The 23,366-nt window shown below is 36.7% G+C and overlaps 1 protein-coding gene across 1 annotated transcript in view; it reads left to right on the forward strand.

The window, feature by feature from the left end:
* The window catches only part of LOC150105448 (patched domain-containing protein 3-like), a 67,885-nt gene extending 58,070 nt beyond the window's left edge, over window positions 1-9,815 (forward strand). The window contains exon 3 of the mRNA XM_090393966.1: window positions 7,822-9,815. Coding sequence (XP_090250092.1) covers window positions 7,822-9,815 — 1,994 coding nt within the window. The remainder of the gene's footprint in view (window positions 1-7,821) is intronic.
* Window positions 9,816-23,366: the final 13,551 nt, after the last annotated feature.

Genomic DNA, 23,366 nt, shown 5'->3' on the forward strand with positions numbered 1-23,366 from the left:
AGTGAGTGTTTTAGAAAGCTTGATTGAAATTATAAAATTCCTTGGTAGCCAAAATTTAGCTTTTCGCGGATCATCTGATAAATTATATGAAAGGAATAACGGCAATGTTTTAAAATTAGTCGAACTGTTGGCGTACTTTGATCCCGTTATGGAAAATCATGTTGAAAGGGCCCTAGAACGAAACAATAGAGTACACTAATTTGAGTAAAGAGTCAAAATGAAATATTGGAAACTTTGGGTAACGCAATCAGGGATAAAATTTTATTATCAATTCGAAAATCTAAATATTATTCCATAATTTTAAGCTGCGCACCTGATTCAAGTAAAACAGAACAAATGACCATTATTATTCGCCTTGTTTCCTGTGACAATGGAATTGTCAAGATCAGGGAAAAGTTTTTAGGTTTTGCAGATATATCAGATTCTACAGGACGTGGTTTATGTGCAACAATAATGGAACAACTGGAAAAATGCAACATTCCCACTGAAGACATGTGAGGTCAAGGGTACGACAATGGGGCAAATGTGAAAAGGAAAAAATATGGGCTCCAAAATTTTGTTTTTGAACAAACATCCTCGAGATTTTTACTTGCCATTTGCTGCTCATACTCTAAATTTAATCATTAACGATGCAGCCAAAGTGAATGCAGATAAAATTAGTTTGTTTGCAATTATTCAAGAAATATAAAATTTTTTAATTCTCTTACAAACGTTGGGCAATCCTTTTTAATGTTCGTAAAAAATTTAACATTGAAACAGCCATCAGAAACGCGATGGTAAAGTAAAATAAATGCAATCTGCCCTCTACGATATCAGTTAGAAGAAATTTACGATGCACTTCGTAAATTATCGTAAAAGAACCACACACGACCGGATCGTTACAGGTAGAAATTGCTTAGTTAGAAATTGCATGTGGGCGGCAAAGACCCTAGCGCCAGCACTGGGTAGGAGTCTTGTTAAGCAAGAAATTCGTAAGAAAAGGGTAATGTGGAAGGAATACCGTGTGCTTAAGGATGTCCGTTATAAGCAGCAGAGAAGAGTCACTACTGTTGCACGGAAAGCCAACTCTGATTATAAGAAGAAACTGGCTCTGCAAGCTAAAGAGAACTTACAAGAATTCTATCTATATGCTGCAAGTAAAAGAAATAATGAATACAAAAGAAATCTTCTGAATGCAGATGGTGCAAGAGTTAATGCGAAAGATGTTGTTCAACTAATAAGTGTCCATTTATCAACCTGGTGTAAGCAACATTGAATTCACTGCTACCTCTTAATTGAATGAAATTCAGGTGTACGAAGAGGAGGTATTAGAGCTCTTGCACAACCTGAATAACAGTTCAGCAGTAGGGACCGATGGGATATCAGCACTGGTACTAAAAGGGTGTTCAGCTGAATTTGAGTCTCAGAACAGGGAATATTCCGCAGGAATGGAAAGAATGTATGATAATCCCTTTGCAAAAGGGTGGGGAAAAGAACGATGTATCCAGCTATCGACCAATTAGTATCTCAGGAGTGGTGGTGAAGATTTTGGAAACATTGATCAGAGCACTCATTCAGAAATGTGTTGACAGTGAATCTACTTCGCAATAAACAGCATGGGTTTACTAAGCGAAGGTCATGCTACCATTGTACTAGACAAGGAGAATGGATACACCATGGTAATGTTGAATTTTGCTAAGCCTTTTGACAGAATTCAGCATGGTAGACTGTTGCATAAATTGGAGAATATGGGTTTGGATTATAAAATATTAGCATGGATATGACGAAGGCTGATGGACATATCAAAACGTGATATACAGGGGATATAAATCTAAGATTTATGGTAACCAGTGGTGTTACCACAAGGATTAGTCCTTGGTCCAGTGTTATTCAATCAGTACATTGATATTGGGAAGGATTTGACTTGCTACCTGCTGCTGATGCAAAGTTAGGCAGGATAATCAGAAATGCTGCTGAGATGCAGTATGGTTTTAAATAGGCTGGAATTGTAGTCGGAAAATGGATGCAAGTCCAACGTTAGTAAATGTAAGGTAATGCTCTTTGTCATGATTAGATATCCAATGTCATATTGTATTCGCGGGATTATGCTAGAAGAAACTGATTAGCCTAGGGATCGTGGAGTATTAGTAGATAAGCAGTTGAATTTCAGGAACCATGTAGCAAAGATTGCAAATACAACTCTCAAAATATAATTTCAATACTGAAACGCATTTTCACGTGTAATGTTCAGAATATCATTTTGCCACTTTAGAAGCCCTTAATAAGGCCTCATTTGGACTATTGTGCGGAAGGTCCGGTTTCCGTTGTGATTCTTAGAGTGAAAAGAGTGCAAAGGAGAGGTTTAAAATGATATCAGGATTGTGGAATACATTAAGTCATATTGAGAATTTGTAGACTGCAGACACTAGTAAACTGGAGAAAGTGGTGATATGATTGAGACTTAAAAACTTCTGGAAAGGATCATGCAGGATTTCAGTTGATGGAATTTTTCATTTTATAGAGGGCGTAGAAATCACAAGGAGCATCCTGGGAAGCTGAGAATGAATGTCGCTAAAAAGGGGCGAAGATTAAATTTATTATATAGTGTTGCTTGACTGGAATGGATTGCCATTGGATGTTGCCAGTGAAAGCAGTATGAATGAATTCAAGAAGTATGATAGCTGGTGTGTATAGTATGTGGCCTCGCCTGGAGGTCTCTCTTAATAATTCGACCGAAAACATTAAGATTTAGCAGGTTTTGTGGCTGTTACCGTAGATTTTGAAATTACGAAGAATTGTAGATGTTCGTTTTTCCAGAACCATGTGTTTGTGCAAATTTCATAGTGCTCCATGCAAAGAGTTCTATCGAGTGGTGGTGTGTTTAGGTAAAAGTGCGTTTAGGAAACTGATGCCAGTTTGTTTTACACAAGATACAAATTTATCTTGCCTATTCTTGTGACTTTAACGATCTACATATAATCAAAATTCAGGTGATTTGACTGATGTTATGAAATTCTGAATACCAAATTTCATTATCATCCAGGCAATACAGAGTTCTATGAGGCCGGATTAATTTTGCCAATAAAAATTCAGAAACATTGAACCACATGAATATTTGCTTCCGTACCTCCGAAATCGCAAACTTCATATTTTATTCTAATTTCTATATTTATTCCCTTCTGCCACTCCAAGTAGCACAATTGAAATAACGCGACAGTTTGAGAGGATTCAAAATGGTACTAAATTTGAATAAAATCAGACTAGTGCGAGTCGTGGAATAACAGATTAAACGCAATTATTCTTGTTTAAAAGTTCTGAATTATTTTTCTATAGTGTTAACATTTTAGGGTCACGAGATAGATGCACTTTCCACCGTACTCTCTCCGATTTTATACAAATAGATAGTCCTGAACTCAACTTGACTTCACTTTTAGTTAGACCGTTATCAATCGATCCCCCCCCCCCCCAGCCAAAAAAAGCTAAACTCTATTTTGAAGGACAAGGCTTCGGTGGATTCTTTGGAGAGTGTCTGCATAATTGAGTGTCCCGATTTTCTATTTTACAACTAATGCTGTACAATGACGTAGTAATACTCCTATATTTAGTGTTAAAATGCCACAAAAATTGTGTAATATATTGCATTAGCACTGTGTGATAAGGAATGAAACATTAACATTTTCCAAGGCACTTTTGATTGTCATAGTATAATTTTTCACATGACAATTAATTCTACTTTCCATCAATGGTCAAAAAAAAAAAAAATCAGCTGACGCCTTTTATTCCCTTATAGGGAAGTAGGCGAGGCGTTTATATCCTATCTAGCTTTTGGAGACTGAGTGGGCAGTTCAATCTCCACCGGTAGCCAATGAGATAGCTGACCCATGTCTATCACTAATTATAGCAGCCACCGTTGAAGAGGCTGGCAAACAAGTGCTGCCATATCTTGGTACCTAACCCTAACAAGATATGTCACTGGCTGAAATAATGTGGGTATTACGGTCAATTTTCTCGAGTTTAAGGGATGAAAAAACCAGCTTGCCTGTGCCAGAGATCGACTAACTTGGGAACCGGTCGAAGAAAGGCTTAGAAAAAGTTCCTCCAGGCGGAGACTAGACTTGAACTTAAGTCAAACTTCGAGTGACCAAGTGCAGAGGACGCAAGCACCACTTCCACTGAGCTATACAGGCCTTTACATCAATGGTATGATTATTTAATTTATATTTCAGACAGTAACATACCCTGCTGGGTTAGGTAACCAGAGATGTAGCACATGTTTGCCTGTCTCTTCATCGGTTGCCGCTCATAATTAATGATCGTCTTGGCCCAGCTATCTCTGATTGCTACCAGTGAAGATTGTGCTGCCCCCTCAGTCTCCAAAAGCTAGATAGGGCTAAAGGGCATCGCCTACTCCCTATAAAGGAATAAAAGGCGTTAGCTGATTATTATTTTGTGAATTAGTCTGAAATGAAGACTCTTACAAGAGAAAAATTTCAAAAAAATTAATAATTCAGATAACCTATGATTAATCTGAGACGGAATACATCAAGAACTTTTGACGCATTAAACAATATTCGCTTGTAGTGATTAGGTTTTGTGATACGAATACAGTTTTTAGAAATACTATTTTTATTAAGCATTGTTTCATTTCCCCTCACATTCCTGATGTAATATTTTCCATCATTTCGCATAAGTTAGCCAAATTCCTTCATATTTTTGTCATAATATTACTTTTTTTATTTGCATATTCTAGTCCAACCCACGGAACAGTCAATTGCAAAATGTCTGGCATTAATCAAGCAGATTCAGCAACTAGCGGAATACTTAGATTTAAACATGGCTCAAATCGGTTATCATTAACAAACTTTGTTTCAAATGCCAACATTTCGAGAGAGAGTGAGTGTGTTTGATTTTTTTCGAAGGTCGTTCTTTGTTAGAGCGATTTCTGCTATGTCATCTTAATTCTAGTTTCCATAATTATGGTTAAGAAATATGTACTCGGCAAACGAAATGCATTATCATCATACATTTCTACTATGACTGACATCGAACTTCTGCGATCTTGCATCATTTTAATTCTTATTCTCATTACTTTTATTTGATTAAAACTCTCCTAATTAGTCCATATTTCGAATACATAATTCCGAGTAAAAATCAACGTTCTACAATCGAGATCATGATTAATGTAAAAGCAGAATTAATTTGACCTAAACCTAAAATCAACGTTCTGCAATATATATCATCATTCATGTAGAGGCCGAATTAATTTGACTTAAGCCTACGAGGAAGCAAAAACCTATCGAAATAGTTTTACTTATTTCACCCAGTGACCTACTGCATTTTTCCTATTTCCTTTGCTCATACCATGAACCAAGTTCACAAGTACTTCCTGAAACCGCCTTTTCTGAAAACAGAAAATATTTTTTAACTTCACCAGGGTATATTCCATATATTAAAACAGACATCGAAAAGAATCAATTCCAAATATTGAGGTTAGCTTTGTATGACAAAATTTATCGTTCCCGTTAATTATTTTTAAATAATTAAATGCTCTGATTTAGATTAATTTGGAAGAGTTTCTTGAGAAAATATTTTCGACTGAAATTGAGTTAAATGTATTAATATTGTAGATATTATTATTGGCAGGAATCTGATCTTTATATGGTACTAAATAAACAATGAATAATGTTCCACTTAAACTATATAAATTCTTCAAAATATCTGCCTGGAGGTGCCAACATAACTTATCAACCGATTTTATTATTGACCAAACAAATAGTTGTGCAAAGCGACATCGAATTTTTTATATTTTCCCATAAAGATTTTGAAAGCTGGTAAAATTAGTTACATAGAAAAGGTTGTATCAGCACTCTCGCCTTTTCTAACTCGAATTTCGTTCTGATTTTCGAAGACAAATGTATCAACTTTATCTCAAACAACAAATACAGTTCTATTTTCAGATTTAATTCTAGTGTATAATATTCTGCAACTTAAGTTTTAAAACTATACAAGTTAAAGGTGGCTGATTTTAACTATGTTGCTTTTTAATTTAGGGATATGTTTCATAATAGATGGTGAATTGTTTTACATTTCAAAACAAGTACGAAAGACAACCGGCATCGTGTTATGTGTATCCTCTGCAAAATTAAACTGCACTCTGCTACTAATGGCTCACGCAAAAAGTTAAGCAAGTTTGAGCGCGGTTAGTAGTTGGACGAGCTTAATCGTTCGATGCTGTTGGCACACTCTCCCTCGATGAGTCTGGTTCCCTGGAGGTGTCACATAATAATATACCTATCGCGTGTATAGAAATAACTGAATAAAATCGCAAGAGGGCACGCTCCAGTTTTCAAGCATTTTTTTTTCTCCCTTCCAAATGGTTTCAAATGTCTCCCCTGTTCCATTTGTGGTCGGAACCATGATTTCTCTCTTCCTCCGTAGTTGGTTTTCCTCTAAGTTTACGGACATACGCAATTGGTACAAACTTGGGAGGGGGACTTCTCACCAACTGTAGAGGTGGGTTTATGAAGCTAATTGACTTAACCGTATCAAGACATCGAGCCTAATATGTAAATAAACAATTAAGACGTATGTTCCTAAGACCACAATCTTGAGCATATTAAAACAATTACAAACATTTTTTGTGCAGAAAATTTCAGACTTCGCATAGATTAATTTTTGAGAAAAAGAAAAAGGAGTTTGGAAAGTTCCTCATCAGGGGCAGTTCACTGCCTGCCTTGGTTGGTCATGTGGTTAGCGTATCCACTCTGCAACTAATAGGCTGAGAGTTCGAATCCGCAATGGGCATGAATGTTTGTGATTGTCTTTAGGTGGCAGATGAATTTCATGGTGACACCACCTCTCCGCTTATTAGAGGCCTGAAGTGGCTTGAAAAAGTACCATGTTTGGTCCTTACAGAAGAATTTCCAAAATATATATAAATAAGAATAAAAAAAAAAAAAAAATCTGTAGCCCACCCATGACACGAATGTACTTGTGTTTACAAATAAACGTTTCGTGGGTGGGACCAACAAAATAAATAGTATGTGCTCTTAGAGAAAAAGTATTAAATCGAATAAAACAAGCTAAACAAATCGTAAGGAAGATAAGGTAATAAAATATTCTGAAACTGCGTGAAAAACTTAAAAATTAAGGAAAGTACTGGAAAAATGAATCGATGATAAAGGTGACATGAAACTGAAGTTATTCTAGATATTTGATTAATTAGTTTGAAAGATTGCTAAATGAGACAAGCAATGACAGCACAATGGTAGAAAATATTCAAGCGGAAATAATCAGGAGTGTATGTAAATACCTCAGATAGAAAAGACATTAAGAGTAATGTTTTTGACATTGAAGTGGCACTTCAATTCACTTAGTGGTATTTGTGAAGAAAATAATTGCTCTTGAATATACTATTGTTTCATCACTTATCTACAGTTTTGTCTTTTAAAGATCCACTTTATTACTAATAACACGTTATCGCGGTTGTATAATTACTCCAATTTAACTATAAAAGTTTTCAGAATGGTTCGAAGATATTAATTCAATGACAATTACTGAGTTTATTCGTATTAGCTTACCTCCCCCCCCCCCCAATAAACACTCAGCAAATAGGATTTCACATCCAGCAGTAAGATGAATTAAAAAGAAAAAATTTAATAAATCGAGAAATCCTAAACCAGTATTACTGTTTAAATATGTAATACTGAAACTGATAAACATGCTAAAATAACTAAAGAACATTATTTAATTGACAAAACTGTAGATACATGACTCTGTTTCGCAAACGTTTCATATAAATTAGCTAACCAGTTCTTTTATTTTGTTTGTTTCCTCTTTCAGAAAATAGGAGATCCTGTTATCGCTGGTTCTGTACTGGAGGAAAAAATGCATCTGATCCAGGAAATCCAGAAGATAATAAGGAACACGCACTTATGATATTTTTTCGTGATAAAATGGGCACACTACTGAGTAAGTTTCCTGTAAAGATGTTCGTGGTCTTGTGTTTCATGAGTTACCTATCTTTCGGAATCTGGGGCTGCTTGCAGCTAAGAGAAGGTCTAGAACGCCACAAGCTATCACGAAGCGATTCCTATTCCGTGGAATTCTATGATCGAGAAGATAAATATTTTCGCAGATATGCTTACCGTATTCAAATTATAGTGAATGCAACTCTGGACTATTCTGATGCTGTGGTGCAAGATCAAATCGAAGATATGCTACAGAAGTTTGAAGCCAGTCCCTATGTGGCAGGATCTAACTTGACCGAATCCTGGTTAAGGGCATACAAAAGGTTTACGGATGATGAAAGAGCGAAGGTACTCCTACAAGCGTATAATCCAAATGACCCCAAAGATTTCATGCAGATTCTCAAGTTGGTGCTGGCATTACCTCAGCTGCAAGTATTCCAACAAGACCTACATTTTAACGAGGATGATATGGGTATTACCGCGACTCGTTATATCATACAAGCGTATGATATTAATGATGCCAATAAGGAGAAAGAAATGGTGATCGCTTTAAGGAGTATTGCAGATAGCTTTCCCTTCTCGGTGACAGTGTTTCAACAATATTTCATTTACTTCGATCAATTTATTTTGGTAAGGGAAACTTCTATCCAGTCAATCTGCGTAGCAGTTGCAGTAATGATGGTTATATCTTTGGTATTCATTCCCAACGTCAACTGTGCTATCTGGGTTGCGTTTTCTATCATATCAATAGAAATAGGAGTTATAGGATACATGACTCTGTGGGGCGTGAATCTGGATTCCATATCTATGATCAACCTTATAATGTGTATTGGCTTCTCCGTTGACTACTCAGCGCATATATCATATGCTTATTTTTCAGCAGAAAAATCTTCGCCGGACGATGGAATTCGTGCTGCTCTTCATTCCTTGGGATTGCCGATATTCCAAGGTAGTATATCCACGATTCTTGGTGTTGTTGCCCTTGCATTTGCACCTTCTTATATCTTTCTTACATTTTTCAAAACAGTATTTCTTGTAATACTGTTTGGAGCGCTGCATGGAATTCTTCTTCTTCCTGTCTTGCTTTCTCTCTCTGACTCATGCTATAGCAAACTGCGTGATCTTTGCTGTTGCTGTCCTCTGAAAACGAGCAAGAAAACTGACGCAAAGCTACAAAATCCAACTGAACTGATAGATAATAATGCTAACTGTGCAGATAAAAACTCAATGTTTCCTCCCAGATCAACATTTTCTAACTTGCAAACTTTGGCACCAGACCTTGGCCTTCCTGATAAAGTAAAAGTATCTGGAGGAGACGAAGACAGTGGAAATGGTTCAAAAAGCAGCGATAGCTGGGCTGCCGAAAATCCCGATAAAGATCTTGGTATAGGTACTAGTGGGGAGAGCAGCGATGGCAGCTGGAAACCAACCAAAGGTGAGAAGCAGGGAACTTTGGCTTCCGAATTGGCAATCCGTTTACAGAACGAGGTTATGAATTATGGCACACCTAACTTGGAAAATCATGTGAATCCCGCTTTCATATCCGATGAAGCCATGGATGCTCCATTACCTAATCCACAGATTCATTCAGCTCATTCTCTTCCAAGAGACAGGATGAGTTCGTACAGGGAACAGGTTGGCCTTCCAAGTGCTGACAGACGTCAATCTCATCCGTTGTCTGCAGATTCAATCACATTTAATGCATATCCAGATCGAAGGGGGATACGTGAGCTGATGAACTGTCCGCCTTGTCCTTCTTATCCACCAAACCGACGACAGCGGTCACAAAGTACACGTGACTATCCCTCAAGGTACACCCAACGTCGACCAAGTGATCAAGATAGGGTGTTTACTATACGCTTATGAGCTTATGACAACTTTTATGAGGTCCTGTATATATAATTATTCCCTCCTACTTGTGTGGAGACCGGCGTGCTGAATCTACTCATGCTCAACCTGTGCCAAGTAATGACAAGTCAGTGTTCTGGCGCTACTAGCGTTGTGTACAGGAATCTTAACGTGGCTTTAGCACCTCCCTACCTCCGACAAATCTTGCTATCGATTTTGATGTACTGCAAAACAGGAAAGTCAATTTCGAGAGGACGCAATGCCAGTGTTTTATATAGTTGTTGACATTAATGGAATTAGTGTACATAAGCCAGACTTTTGAGGACTCAACGTACAAATAATCCAAACCGATTAAGGTGTAGAGAAACTACAAAGTTGATGTACATTTAAAAAAAAAAGTATTGTTATACCCGTTTTTATTCTGTCATGTTCATTATTCCAACAGCGATCGAAAGGAAAAAAGCAGTCATTTACATAAAATTTTAAATCGGGTTGTGACAGCAAGTAACCATTTTTTACTTTACATATTGTTGATGTAAATAAAATTTGCTATGTGTGAGAATAATTAACAAACAATAGAACATCTTTTAATATATGAAGAGTAGTTCAAGTCAGATGGTGGCAACAATCTAATATTTCTGTCTGCCTCAGAATAAGTACTTAGTATGGTTTAAACTTTGCACAAATGATTCGGTTTTGCTGTTCAGGGCGGTAGGTCTCTTGAATCGTTTTGAAGATTAGCATCCATTAAACTGGTGTAATTTGCATTACCACTGTCAAGGACTTGATCAAAAATTTACGAAAGGATTGTGCCACCTCATTTCTTCACAGCTGCTGTGAGGAAGGAATCTCAACAGAACTCAACTTTGCCATGTTATTGTTTTTTTTTTAGTTAGATGACTTTATTCTTTAAATGTTAAGTCTTAAGACGAAACGTATTAAGTTTTAACATTCTGCTAACTGTATATTGTAATTCACATAATAAATCTTACTTTAAGGTAAATATACATTGCATTTAATTCTTAACCATTAAGTGGAAGGAATCTTCCATTATGCCAAAAGTATGTTGAAAGTTTGTCTCCGGCAAATTTTTCACTCCCCCCCTGCCTCCGCTTCGGTACAACAATCCCTCTAAGTAAAGAACTTTCAAAAATGTTATCTGAGGGGCAAAAACAACCCACTGATATTTGTGGTGTTAATTTGTCAACTTAAGTTTCTGCGTCGAAATCTAGATATCATGAATAACATAGATTTCACTAACAAATTTTAGGTAAAGTATCATTTAAAATGAATTCCATACTGCTTCGAAAACGTGACTCTGAAACCGATATTTTCCTTTGGGGAAGTAAAGAGGAGTTAAACAATTGTTTTTTGGGGGTGGGGAGAAGAAATTATATTGTCATGAGCAGTAATACGCCTAAAATAAAATTTGCCAACCGGTGGCTGCAGCAAAACGTCGAATTGCATAATTTGGTGCCCTAACTTGTTTGAATACTACTGATTCTGTTTTTCATATTTGAAATCGAAATGATCGCAAAATGTTCAATAGTGATTTGTCACTATGTGAACAAAGTGTTAATGATATGTCGTTTACAGTCTCCTCGCACAAACACTGCAACAACTATTCGGATAAATAAGCCGAATAGCTAGGGACGATCAAGTTCTTGATTCTGATTCAGTAATCAGAAACAGGATTAGGCAATATCATATTCATCGATCCACCGAATTTATAAATGAGAGCAAAGGAAGCACTCACGTCCAACTTACAGGTATTATTTTACTCCAGTAATGAATAAATATTTTTTAATACTTTAAGATTTAAGTAACATAGCTTACTCTTGAAACTTTAAAAGATGGTCTATTTCTCTGGTTCATAAATTTCAAAAATTTTAAAATACACATTTGGCATCTATTATCAATGAATTTTTAATCATACATCGTAAAATTATTTATCGCATAGTGAGTTATTATTATTAGAAGTAATGGATGCTTTCGTAATTTTGCTTTCGTAGCAACGTAGGTGGTGTAATTGAATTTATCACTTCGTACAACAGTTCTAGGGCAATTAAAACGCACCCAAAGTAAACATGACAAATATTGTATTGTTACAAAGCGGTAGCAACATTTTTATAAAGTTGGATATCGTCTTGTTTACAAAACTGAAGAGTTCGCAATTGAAACTGTACGAGGGAAAGAAAAGCAAATGGCCGTGCGAACGTATTTCGTCTGCTAGTTGAGTTAATTGTGACACTATTCCATATTTAAATGTTAAGTTATTGGAACTCAGCATATTACTTTTTGCCCATAAAGTAAGTGGATTGGTTTTTAATTTTGATAACGTTCCGATTTTTTGATCAATATACAATTTTTACCGAGGATTATCAGAATTCTTACTTAAATTACGCAGAGCACATGTGCGGAAACTTCGAATATGAACAACGTTCGTATTCGACCCTAGTTAAGTCCAGAAAGGAATAAGCTGGGTTGTCTCAGACCTATTAAAGAAAATAATAATGAAGACATATATAAAAGAGCTGTGGTATAAATATTAAGTCACTGTAGTGTAAACATTAAATTCTTCTTTAATAGCTCGAACATCGTGTGATCTGCATCGAAGGAAAGCCTGGCAAAGCTATAGGACATATTTTAGTATTGTAAACTAATGCTTAACCCTATACAACATACAATAAAGTAGATCAGAAAAGTACAAGCTTAAAGCTTTCGTCAATTATTACTAAATATCAAGCTGCTATTTATCGAATTTCTCCTTTCAAAAATATCGTTCGGTGATTAACTAGAGTTTTTTTTTTTTTCACTCTAGGGTTTTGCAAACTTCCCCACCCCCTAATTTCGAATGCCATCTTTCCCTAAGCGTAAAGAAGGTATAAAAATGGAGGGGGGGAGGGGATTTCGACATACAAATTTTCGATTCCTATGATATATCTCAAACATAAATTTAAAAAAAAACATCTTATGTGATGTGCCGTAAGAAGGCAGAATGTCGTACGAATGTTCATACAGACAGAAAATGGCTTGGCAGTTGACTGCAGTCCTATTCGGCAAACGAGAAATAAAGGATAGTCTAAGTACCGCAATATTCTCATTATGACTTAGGAATTCCTTGTTGCTAATGAAATAGCAGCGGCAGCGCGATTCAAGTTCACCTCATTTCTGTTACGTATTGATATTTTGTTGCTAATATTTCCATTACCCTTTCAGGGTCAACATGCTAAAACATGGCGTTCTCACGCGCTTCATCATCATCACGAACCATGGGCTCACTGCCTGTTGATGTCTGATGCCTGTTTCACTATCTTCCACCTTTCTTTGTCCAGTACACAATGCCGCAGTTTTTGTACACCCATTCCACACCTGTCTTTTATATCGTCTATCCATTCTCTGTATGGTCTACCTCTTCTGTTTAAACCATCCAAAATACCAAACATAGATATCTTTATCTTCCGGTCCTCACTCGTTCTACAGATGTGTCCAACTAATTGCAGCTTCCGTTTTATAATCTTCTGCATTAGATTCTGTTTTGGTTCTATCTTCTGATAGAGCTCTTCACTGGTGATTTTCTGTACCCATCCTATTCTTAGAATCTTCCTGTAACAAGTTCTTTCAAATGCCGAAATTCTTTTTCTTGATTCCTTATTTATACCTACGTTTCAGATCCGTACAGTACACCCGCTGAAGATGCATGTTTCCAATACTCTTAGTTTTGTTTGCAGATTGATCAGTTTACTTTTCCAGATGTTATCCATGGCCTTCGGATTTGTTCTTCCCTTTGCGATCCTGATCTTTATTTCTTTTTTACAGTCAAAGTCATATGTCCGTTTACTTAAAAAAATATGTGGATTGTTCTACATTTTCTATATCAGTTCCATCCACTTGTATCTTTTGTTTCATGTTCTTATCACCAAATACCATTCTGTTTTTTCAAAGTTCATAACAAGTCCAAAACTCTTCCCTTCCTCATTTAACAGTTTCAGTATTTTTTTAGTTCTTTCGTCTTCTTCAATAATAACAATGTCATCTGCAAATCTCAGATTGTTAATTCTCATTCAGTGTACAGATATTCCTTTGGCATCTTCTTTCATTTTATCCATTGCTCTTTCTAAATGTGCGATGAAAATGCTTGGTGATATTGGGTCTCCCTGTCTAGTACCTCTGCTTGTTTGAAACCATTTCCCCAAATCATCACCTATTCTAACTGTTGCAACTGCATTCTGATAAACATCTTTTAATATAGCTATTAGTTTTTATTTATCAATTCCATAGGATTTCAGACTGCTAATGTCACTTTCTGGTCAATACTGTCAAATGCTTTCTGAAAATCAACAAGGCAAGTATATATGTTTTTGTTTTTTCTCATAGCTTCTCTGTTATTAACCTCATTGTCAAAATCTGTTGAATTGTAGTTCTATCCTTGCTTGCTGACTTGTAAATAAGACATGGGTACCGCAAGATCACAAACCTCCTCCGCGATCTTAAAAAGGGAGATGGTTCAAACATCTGAATACATACTTAGAGTATTTTTCTTATTAATGCAACTATCGACCATAGTTCTAAGAAAGCACTATAAAACTTTGCAACTGTCCTTACTACCGTACTTGTCTCCGTATTGTCTGATGAACGAGAGTTGCCGGTGACTGAATAGTTTCTAAATCAATCCCCCCCCCCATCATTAAATAGAATATTGGGGTAAGGAAAGTAAATAAATCTTTACTAGTTTTTGCCTTTAAAATTTTAAATTTTTCAGATAAATTGATTGATGTTTTTGTAACTTAAATACATGAAATATAAATTGTGAAATCTAGGACCAAATGTTTCGTATTTGCCGAGATTTTATTTTTTTGATTCATTTTCTGCAGTTTTTATAAATACATGTTAACAAATGGTGTATTATTCTGTAGTTTTTTTAATGATTTTAACGGAAAAGAAAATATTAATTTTCAAGAAAATGCTTTAACTTTTGTGGCTTCACATTCTTCTCATTCTCGCCCTGTAAGTTAGATTCCTTATCCCTTGTCTCCCACGAGCAGATCATCAATTAACCCTGGCGATCTGCTAAATCAGCGCTGCCCAATCTCAGGTAATCCGACGGCCGCATTACAAAAAAAAAATTATCCGAGGGCTGCAACACAATGCGTATCTAGTAATTTGGTGAGCAGCAGCGACATCACCTGTTCAGCGACAAGCTGAACAAACGAACAATACTAATCGCGCGATCACGTTCCTCTCGAGCATGCGCGTTGGAACAAAACAGTATAAGAACGCTTCTTTGACACATCTAATATTTGAAAAACACGTGGGTGATGTAAAAACACCAAATAAAATTACCAACATCGAGATTATCGATTAGTGATAGAATTAAAATATCTAATATGCATTTGATTCAGATTATTTTATTTTTTCGCTAGTGAAAATCAAAACCCACAGGCGGGCCGCATCCGGCCCGTGGGCAGTGCTTTGGACAGCCAGTGGGAAATTTCCCAATTTTGCAAATTTCACGAGGTTTTTGCAGTAAGACTCATCAAACGTAAAGTTTGCTGACAAGAATATAAGACTTACCAAAACGCGAGGCAGCACGAATAAGGTAAAATGGAGATCATAATTTGAAGGCCTGAAATGTATTTTGTTAAATGTTTTAATAACAGGAGTTCAGTGTGCTGAATTTCGGAAATGACTTCCCGTACAGCTTTACTTGTCCGCTTAAACCTGACAGTGTTTATAATTTCCTATGAAAGAACTAGTTCGTTCTTGATAGTTGTTTTGGCTTTTCGCATTAAATTCTTTCTAATCAAGATGTTAATCATATTCATGTCGTAGTGCAAAACATAGAAAATAAATAATGAAGAAATTAACATTATCTTTAATGTTACTAAGAATAACAAATTAGATATGTATTTAATTTGAGCTTGGGTAAAACTTAAGTTTTCTCCTTTTCCCCACCTTTTTTAAATTTTATTGCAGAGAGAAAGAGTTTTGAGTAAAACAGTTACCAAGGTGAATCGACAATTTCCGTATTGAATTCCAGGTAACACTGCTATAGTAAATTGCAATGGTCCACGCGAAAGTGTAAGTAAATAGAATCTGCTGGACTATTCGACGGTAATTTCAAAGTTTGTGGCTTGGTTAATAAGTAATACCAGAGTGGAACTGAGTGTTGTGCTCTTCGCAATTTCAGCTTTTGATTTCCGAAAATTTTAACATGGATGTTTCAAATGTGCAGTATCATCTCGAGAGGAAATAATGACCATAAGTAGCATTCATGGTCATTATTTCCAAAATTTGCAGACAAATAATTACATAAATTTTTATAATTATTGATTTAATTAAATAATTACATCATAAACATCTCTTAGCATTTTTGGTGTAATTATTTGTCTATGTAAACTGTACACATTATTTTCATTTTACATAGATTTTAATGATCTTTAATTCTTCGAAAAAAAAAGCATTCGGAATTAATACAATTTTTAGCACAATTTCATATATAAAAAATTGGCCAGCATATTTTATTAAAAATCAACTAATTAATCCCTAAATTAAATTATTTCAGTTTAAAACCCAAAAAACATAAAATAAGTAAAATAATATTAAATTACACACTTTTTAAAAACATATTTTTCTGTTTAAATTTGTTTCACTATAAATTTACAATTCACACTTCACTCGGTGACTTACTAGACAGAGGACAAACGAACTGGGCGCTTTTCACACGGTAATGAACATTGTTTTTTCACAAATCAGAAAAAGATGAACTAAAAACAGGTGCAATAAAACACGTATTCTATGGCTACCCTGCCTTGGGCTGAAACAGGCCAACCCATAATAAAATTTTAAGCGAAAGCGTCGTCCTGTGGTCAAATGTAAGGTTACATATCTCAATCACTTTTACGATTATAGTTCGTGGAATTTTTCACTCCATCCCGTGGTTAGTGCCCCCCCCCCCCCACACACACACACACACTCTGCAGATGCCCATGACACCTTGTGATTGCATTTTTATCGATGTATGAAAGTTCGGAGAGTGCATAGTGCTTCGCTCATCTTAACTGGTCCAATGCAATTATTTGCAGAATAACTTTTAATACTTCTGCATAGAGTGGGGGAAACAATCCGTTTGTTTTAGCATTTATTAGAAAACAATGAAGGAGAATGCTATATTTGGTTGGTATATTTGAAATACTCCGATGAAAATGTGTGCACCATCATTTATAAGACCTGAGAACAGGAAATGAAAGAGTAAGTGTGAGTAGAAATACTTTAATGTTAAACGAATTATTAATAATTAACATTTGTGATATGTGTGTCCTATAAGTTGCTGGGTAGAGCGAATAGCAAGATCCTAAAGTCTAGACATGAATAAGTGAATTTATGATGGCATAATTAAAAAAAAAAACTTACGAAGAGACATTATAGCAGGAATAAATATGGTTTGATGGAGCAGCAAGATGGTAAAATTTGTTGCACATGCTGTGTGTATTTCTCTGGTTTGTGTATATTTTGCTCAGTTTTCCAAGAATTTTCTTTTGTTTGCAGTATACATAACATGCGGTTCTTCTGTCTTATCAATCTCGCATATATTGGTATTTTATTGTAGATCAACGTCTTATAATACACAGAATCTTCATTTTTATTCAGGAATAGATTTTTAACTGTCTGTTTCTGAAGACTAGAATAAAAATGTCTCTATCCCGTTAAAAAAAAAACTTTGCAACCTCAACAGATGCTATACTGTACAACCAAGAGAAAAAACAATCGTCTTTTTACTCCTAACATCCACTTTTAAATTTTTCAGTTCCAGAAGACTTGTAACAGCTGTTTGTAATACAGCCATTGGATATAGAAAGAGCTCAACTTATGACAAGTGACAACGTTCAGTTGGGTTGGTTGACACAATAACCAATCACAGCTGTTGGGTGAGCTCAAAATGTGACCTCACCCAGCCTTGCCTTCTCAGCAGTTTAAAAATACTAGAATTTAAGAATTTGATCCTCTGCATCTTTACATCTTTTCAAAGGGCTCAAAGGTGTATGCATTTTGAAAACACACCCGAGCTATTAACGCAAATGTGACGCAATGTTTATGCGTCGAAAAGTGCCCTCTTCATGAAACACTAATGCTTCATTACCCCAGTGAAGAGGACAATGAAGCATTAGTATATTGTGTTCAATTTTTGGAATCGTGCAAAGTTTGCAAAAAAACAACTAGGGGAGTCTTTAAGGGGGATAAATGCAATAATATATCGGTGATACTGATATTTGATACCTGGAATATTCTCCTCTGGTTAATACATTCCTTCCCTTTACTTTTGGTGTTCAAAGTTCAACAGTATCCTAATGTAGTGGATGTGTAGAATTTCTTTTGGAAGGAACTCGCTTTGTTCATATTTGATTATTTGAACTTTTCCCAATTGCACTGTTCCGAAAATGCACAAGAGAATTTTTCTCCAAATGATAGGACTGGTGCAGCAGGAAGAAAATTTTGTTCTTCGAGTTTGGAGTAAACTGTGAAAAAGCTCACTACTGCTCTGTGTTTTATCAGATTGGAGGAGTAGCGAATTAAATGCCACTTCTAATGAATAGTGACCATTGCCGCCTAAATCGTTTATAATTAAATTTTTTTATTCATTATGAGTGAGAACAAATCCTTAAACCATGATAATGGAGTTACTCTTTTCTCAGTTAATATTGTCATGGTTATAATCTGTTGAGAATACCATTAAGAAATAGTTTAGTTTAACGTTCTGTGATATTTCGGAAGATGTGAAACCCTGCCCCATATCCCACCAATTTTTTTTTTTGCATGTGAATGGCTTATTTTATTTCACTGATACTAATCAGAAATAACATTTCAAGTGTATGTTTCACAAAATACATAAGCACCTGTAAGTTGTTTTGAGTTCAATTTGTATTTAGAGCTCTCACAAAAATGTCAGCTTTTTTTTTTTCAACCATTTGCATGGAAAATGTGCCCCAACATAGGCTTGGGCTAGCTATCTCTGATTGGCTACCTGGGGAGATTGAACTGCCCTCTCACTCTGCAACAGGTAGGGTTCACCTTATCCCTACAGGAAAATAAAAGGCATTAACTGATTTTACACACGCTGTTGGGAAAAGTCAACGGACACCTCATGGGCAAGATGCATCATGCCATGTAACGAGTATATGAAAACCACTTGGAATACGAATGACAGTCCTTTCGAAATGAAAGAGATATTGGGAATACGAATAAACGAAATTTAATCGCACATTAAATGGGTGATGCAAGCCCCATAGAATGAGTGGTCTGTACCACTGTGCAAATACTTGGTCTCCTAGCACCTCTATTTCAATATTTAAAAATAGTAGTGCAAACAGTAAAATTTGTTTGGAACAATGTGTATCTTAAATTTACTGGTTTATGTAAGTTTCTGGTCCCTTATAAACACGTAAGGAATACTGTACAGTCTGCACGCTTAGAAAATTGTTACCATCAAGCCACCTGAGTGCAGAGATAGCAAAATATTTTTTAGGTTACAATATCTGGCTTTTCAACATCGCAAAAAAAGTAGGACCTAAATGACCTAATTTTGTCCATCCATTACCACGACACCTATCAAATCATACGAAGCGGGCGTAAATATTCTAGACGAGACCTCAAGCCAACACCGCTATGATAGCACCTTTTGACTTTCGAAGACCAGAAGAGCTACCGTTAAGGAAAAACAACGCCATTCTGTTCCCAAACTTAATAGAAGCAAAGGACTATCAAAAGCAGAAGAGCACTTCCTTGGAGAATTGCATATGAGGAAACTACCAGTCAACGCAAAGAGATAACGATACAAAAGTTACAGAGATCCCCTACTGTGAGAGCATGTCCACTACTTGACAGCAGGGAAATGCCTTCTTTCAATGTCCCTAGGCCACAAAGATATTGGAAAGGCTCTGCGAAAGAAGTAAAACATCGATGTTAATAATGGAAGAGGTCTCTTTACAATTCCATTGGCTAAAGAAAGAAGACAAAATTAGAATATGCGTAATAAATGAGCTAAACTTTCATATCTGGAAAGTCCTGAAAAAGTGTCTCGTCTTTTTTAAGGATGCAAACATTTGATAAGCCTTTAACATCGCATTACGAGTGTTTATGTTCAGTGCGGAGATTTTTACAAATAGCATGTCAGGAGATGAGAAATTTAAGACAATATGGCTCACTCTGCACATTAAGGAAAGGTGAAATAAAATTTTGTATGCTTATGCGCGGAAGGAAGGAACGAAAAACATCTTTAGAATAAGAGAATCTAGCTTTCGGGGGAATGATTGGGCGACCAACCCGGTCTACTCAAGGCTGAAAGGGACCAATCACCCGGGCACCAACCATTCTCCAGTTAGTTAGTCCACGTAGCGACAAATTGAGGAAAGAACACTCACGTGATGACAGAACACAGCCCTACAAAGCAAGAACCAAACGAGAAGAAAACTAGAGTAAGGAAACCCTGCAAAAGAACACATTAGAAGGGAATTAGCGAAGTTTGAAAGGCGTTGTGATAGGATGCCATGTTGCAGACCAATTTCTTCGGCCAGTTGTTAAATTGATCCATCCCAGGTTAACAAATAGTGATACCATTCTACTGGGAGTCAATTGCAATCCGCAGTGGACGACCCGCCACTCACCGAACGTGACCATAGGTTGGTATGAAGGATGATATGTAAAAACCGACTTTCGTTGGTTGACACATTGAATGTGGAGTTCCGGGCGTCGACTGGAACACGAATCTGCACAAAAACATTCACAACCACGGCTCGCAGGTCGGTTTCCATGGTGGGAAAGCTATATGCAAACTCGAACCAGTATGCAGTGTTATCTTCAGTGAGATGCAAAGAGTGTGTACAATGGTATGTAGAAGCTTGAAAAGCTGGTTATGGAAGGACGAATCACGCTACACCCCTATACCGAGCAGATGGTCAAATGTGGCCGATTCCTGGTAAATGGCACTTACCAGAGTGTGTAAACTATAAAGTACGAGTTAGCGGTGTGATGTATCGTTCTGTTTTTACCTCGGATTATGGTGCCACAAACATTGGACACTGATGTTCAATGTTCCGGACAATGTAGTGCTTCCTCCTTTGTGGGGTTTCTGTGGAACTGACCATTCTCTTTCAGCAGGAGGACTATGCATTGTGTCGTAAGGCTGCTGCTCCGTAACTGTGTAGTTTGAGGATGTGAACGTCATCACCCTTGACTGGCCTCCATACAGTCGTGATCTCAACCCTATTGAAAATTTGCGTGATTAATTGGAGCCTCGGATGAGGTCAAGGGACGTTCGCCCCCACAGCAGTCTAGGATCTCATTAATGCTTACAGGAAGAATGGTCCAAAATTCCCATTGATCGCTATCGCAGGCTTGTGAAAAGTATGCCCGTAGGATTGCTGCAGTCATCACACCAAGAGGAGGTACTCCATCTTATTAAGATGGACGCAATGGCTGTTTGTACCTCACACTGTGGTGTCCATTAAATTCTTTCCGAGCAGTGTGTGTGTGTATATAACGGAATCAAATTTTGAGCATGCTATATGAAATTGTTTTCAGTTTAATATTCAAGTTTTCAGCAGAATTTGGTAAGTCATCTCAGTTTGGATTTCAGTCAACAATTTGGAATGACATTATCTGAAAATATGAAGAAATAGTGGAAGTAAGGAAATAAATGTGCATAACCTTAAAAAAGATAAGTGCAATTTTTAATCGTATTTTCACATTGTGATATCATCACAACCTAACCTAAATCCTTTGCGATAAAACTTAAGCCATGGATATAATTGTGTTTTCTTAGTTCTGCTATTAATAATATAGTCGAAATGACAAAAGTTATCCTAAATTATTTATTTCATCAGTTTGAAATTTTTCAATATAAACCGTCCAAAATTAGTTTAAGCTTTGCTAGTAAACAGAGAATGAGTTCGCTTTTAGTTGAGGTAGATTTCGCTTGAAATATCGTGAAAATCACTTGCATAAGATAAAGCTTTTTTTTTTTCTAAATAGCACACAGTGAGTTACCCACCTGAACTAGACCACTCAGTGGAGTAACATTACAGCCAAATGAACTAGTTATTATATTAAGAATTGAATACACACACACACACACCAACAGAGCTGAAATCCTGGATATTAAGTCTGCCTTATTAGTAATGTTAAAGGGAATAAATCATTTAACGCTGTTTAACTGAAAGGGAGCAGGAAGAACTCTTTGCTACTTATGGAAATTTAAGACAACCACTATCCTCGATCACCTACCGATAATTGAGTTGAAAGCTGCCGAGCACTTGATAAGAGCAAGTAGGTAGGGAAAGAGAAACTAAAGATTCCTGAACGAATACCCTACTTGTCTACTCAAAAAAAAAATATCGATAAAGGATAATAAATATTTTATAACTATGCAAGAAAGGATATTTGACACTTTAATTTTACAAAATGACGGCGTACGAGAATACAATCCTCGCGTGTGTAGCCTTAAGTAGTTCTATATTTGATTACTTAAAGATAAATTCTGTCCTGAAGAACATTTAAGTTCGATTCCAGTTCCAACTAGAGTTACTTTTCGCATCGACAAACTCTAGAACCAATTGAAAAAAAGTTCCAGAGTTTGTCGATCTGTGGACAAATGGGTTTTTACCCTTTGAAAAACAAGTTCGTCCACAAATCGACACACCCGCCACATTATTTCAGACAATAATTGTAACTTCTGTGGCTTGATGGACCTCAATCCCATGGATTATTATCCCTTCATCGTTAGGGAATAGATTTGTTAGAGATTAACGAGCACTTGGCTCACCCGATTCAGGGCAGTGTGGAATCGCCTGAACCGAAAAGCAGAGAAGCTTTCGGGCGCTAAGAAAACTCCTGAATGAGTTGCTTGGGAAGAAAAGCTGCTTAGGTGAATAAGTAGTGGTAGTGTTATGGAGCAACCAGAAAATATCTGGGATATCAGCAACGATATGCAGGAGAGCATCTCACTTGTTGATCATGGAGAAGATGACTTGGGTATTCCTGAGGAATTTGTTGGTGTCGGCTTGGCTGAGGTTCATTTTGCTAAAGGCTGTTAGCATCTCCCCTAGTGAGGCAGCAAGAATCAGTGCAGAGTTTTGGCTATAAGCTGCCGAGGCTCCGGGTAAAATTCGCGCAGTAACCGTAGAAGCGAAAGTTTTATCATCTGTAACACCCTGCGCTGTGAAATATGGTGCAGGTTTCGTGGCTTGATTCTGAGTGGGTGGAGCTAACGCTGCTCTTCTTCTGTAGGTTAGAAGGGTGAATTGAGCAGCCCTTATAGCTGGCTGGATGTGGGCCGCCACAATTCGCGCATTTAACAGGTGTAGACTGTGGTTTTGTGCGAGGGATGGCCGTCACCGCATTTTACACACTTGTAATCTGCTTTACATAACTTTTGTGCATGCCCAAATTTTGGCAGCGATAACATTGACCGGCGGATGCCATTCTTCTGAGTGGTTCGGTCTTGATGACTAAGCTGCAGACTAGCTTAAGGTCGTAATTTCTCTGGGATCTTTACTGATCCAGAGGCATGGGGCG

The sequence above is a fragment of the Typopeltis vanoorti genome, chromosome 6 (genome assembly GCF_054136105.1).
Source record: "Typopeltis vanoorti isolate ZY-2024b chromosome 6, IOZ_Tvanoo_1.0, whole genome shotgun sequence".
NCBI classification, from domain to species: Eukaryota; Metazoa; Arthropoda; class Arachnida; order Uropygi; family Thelyphonidae; genus Typopeltis; species Typopeltis vanoorti.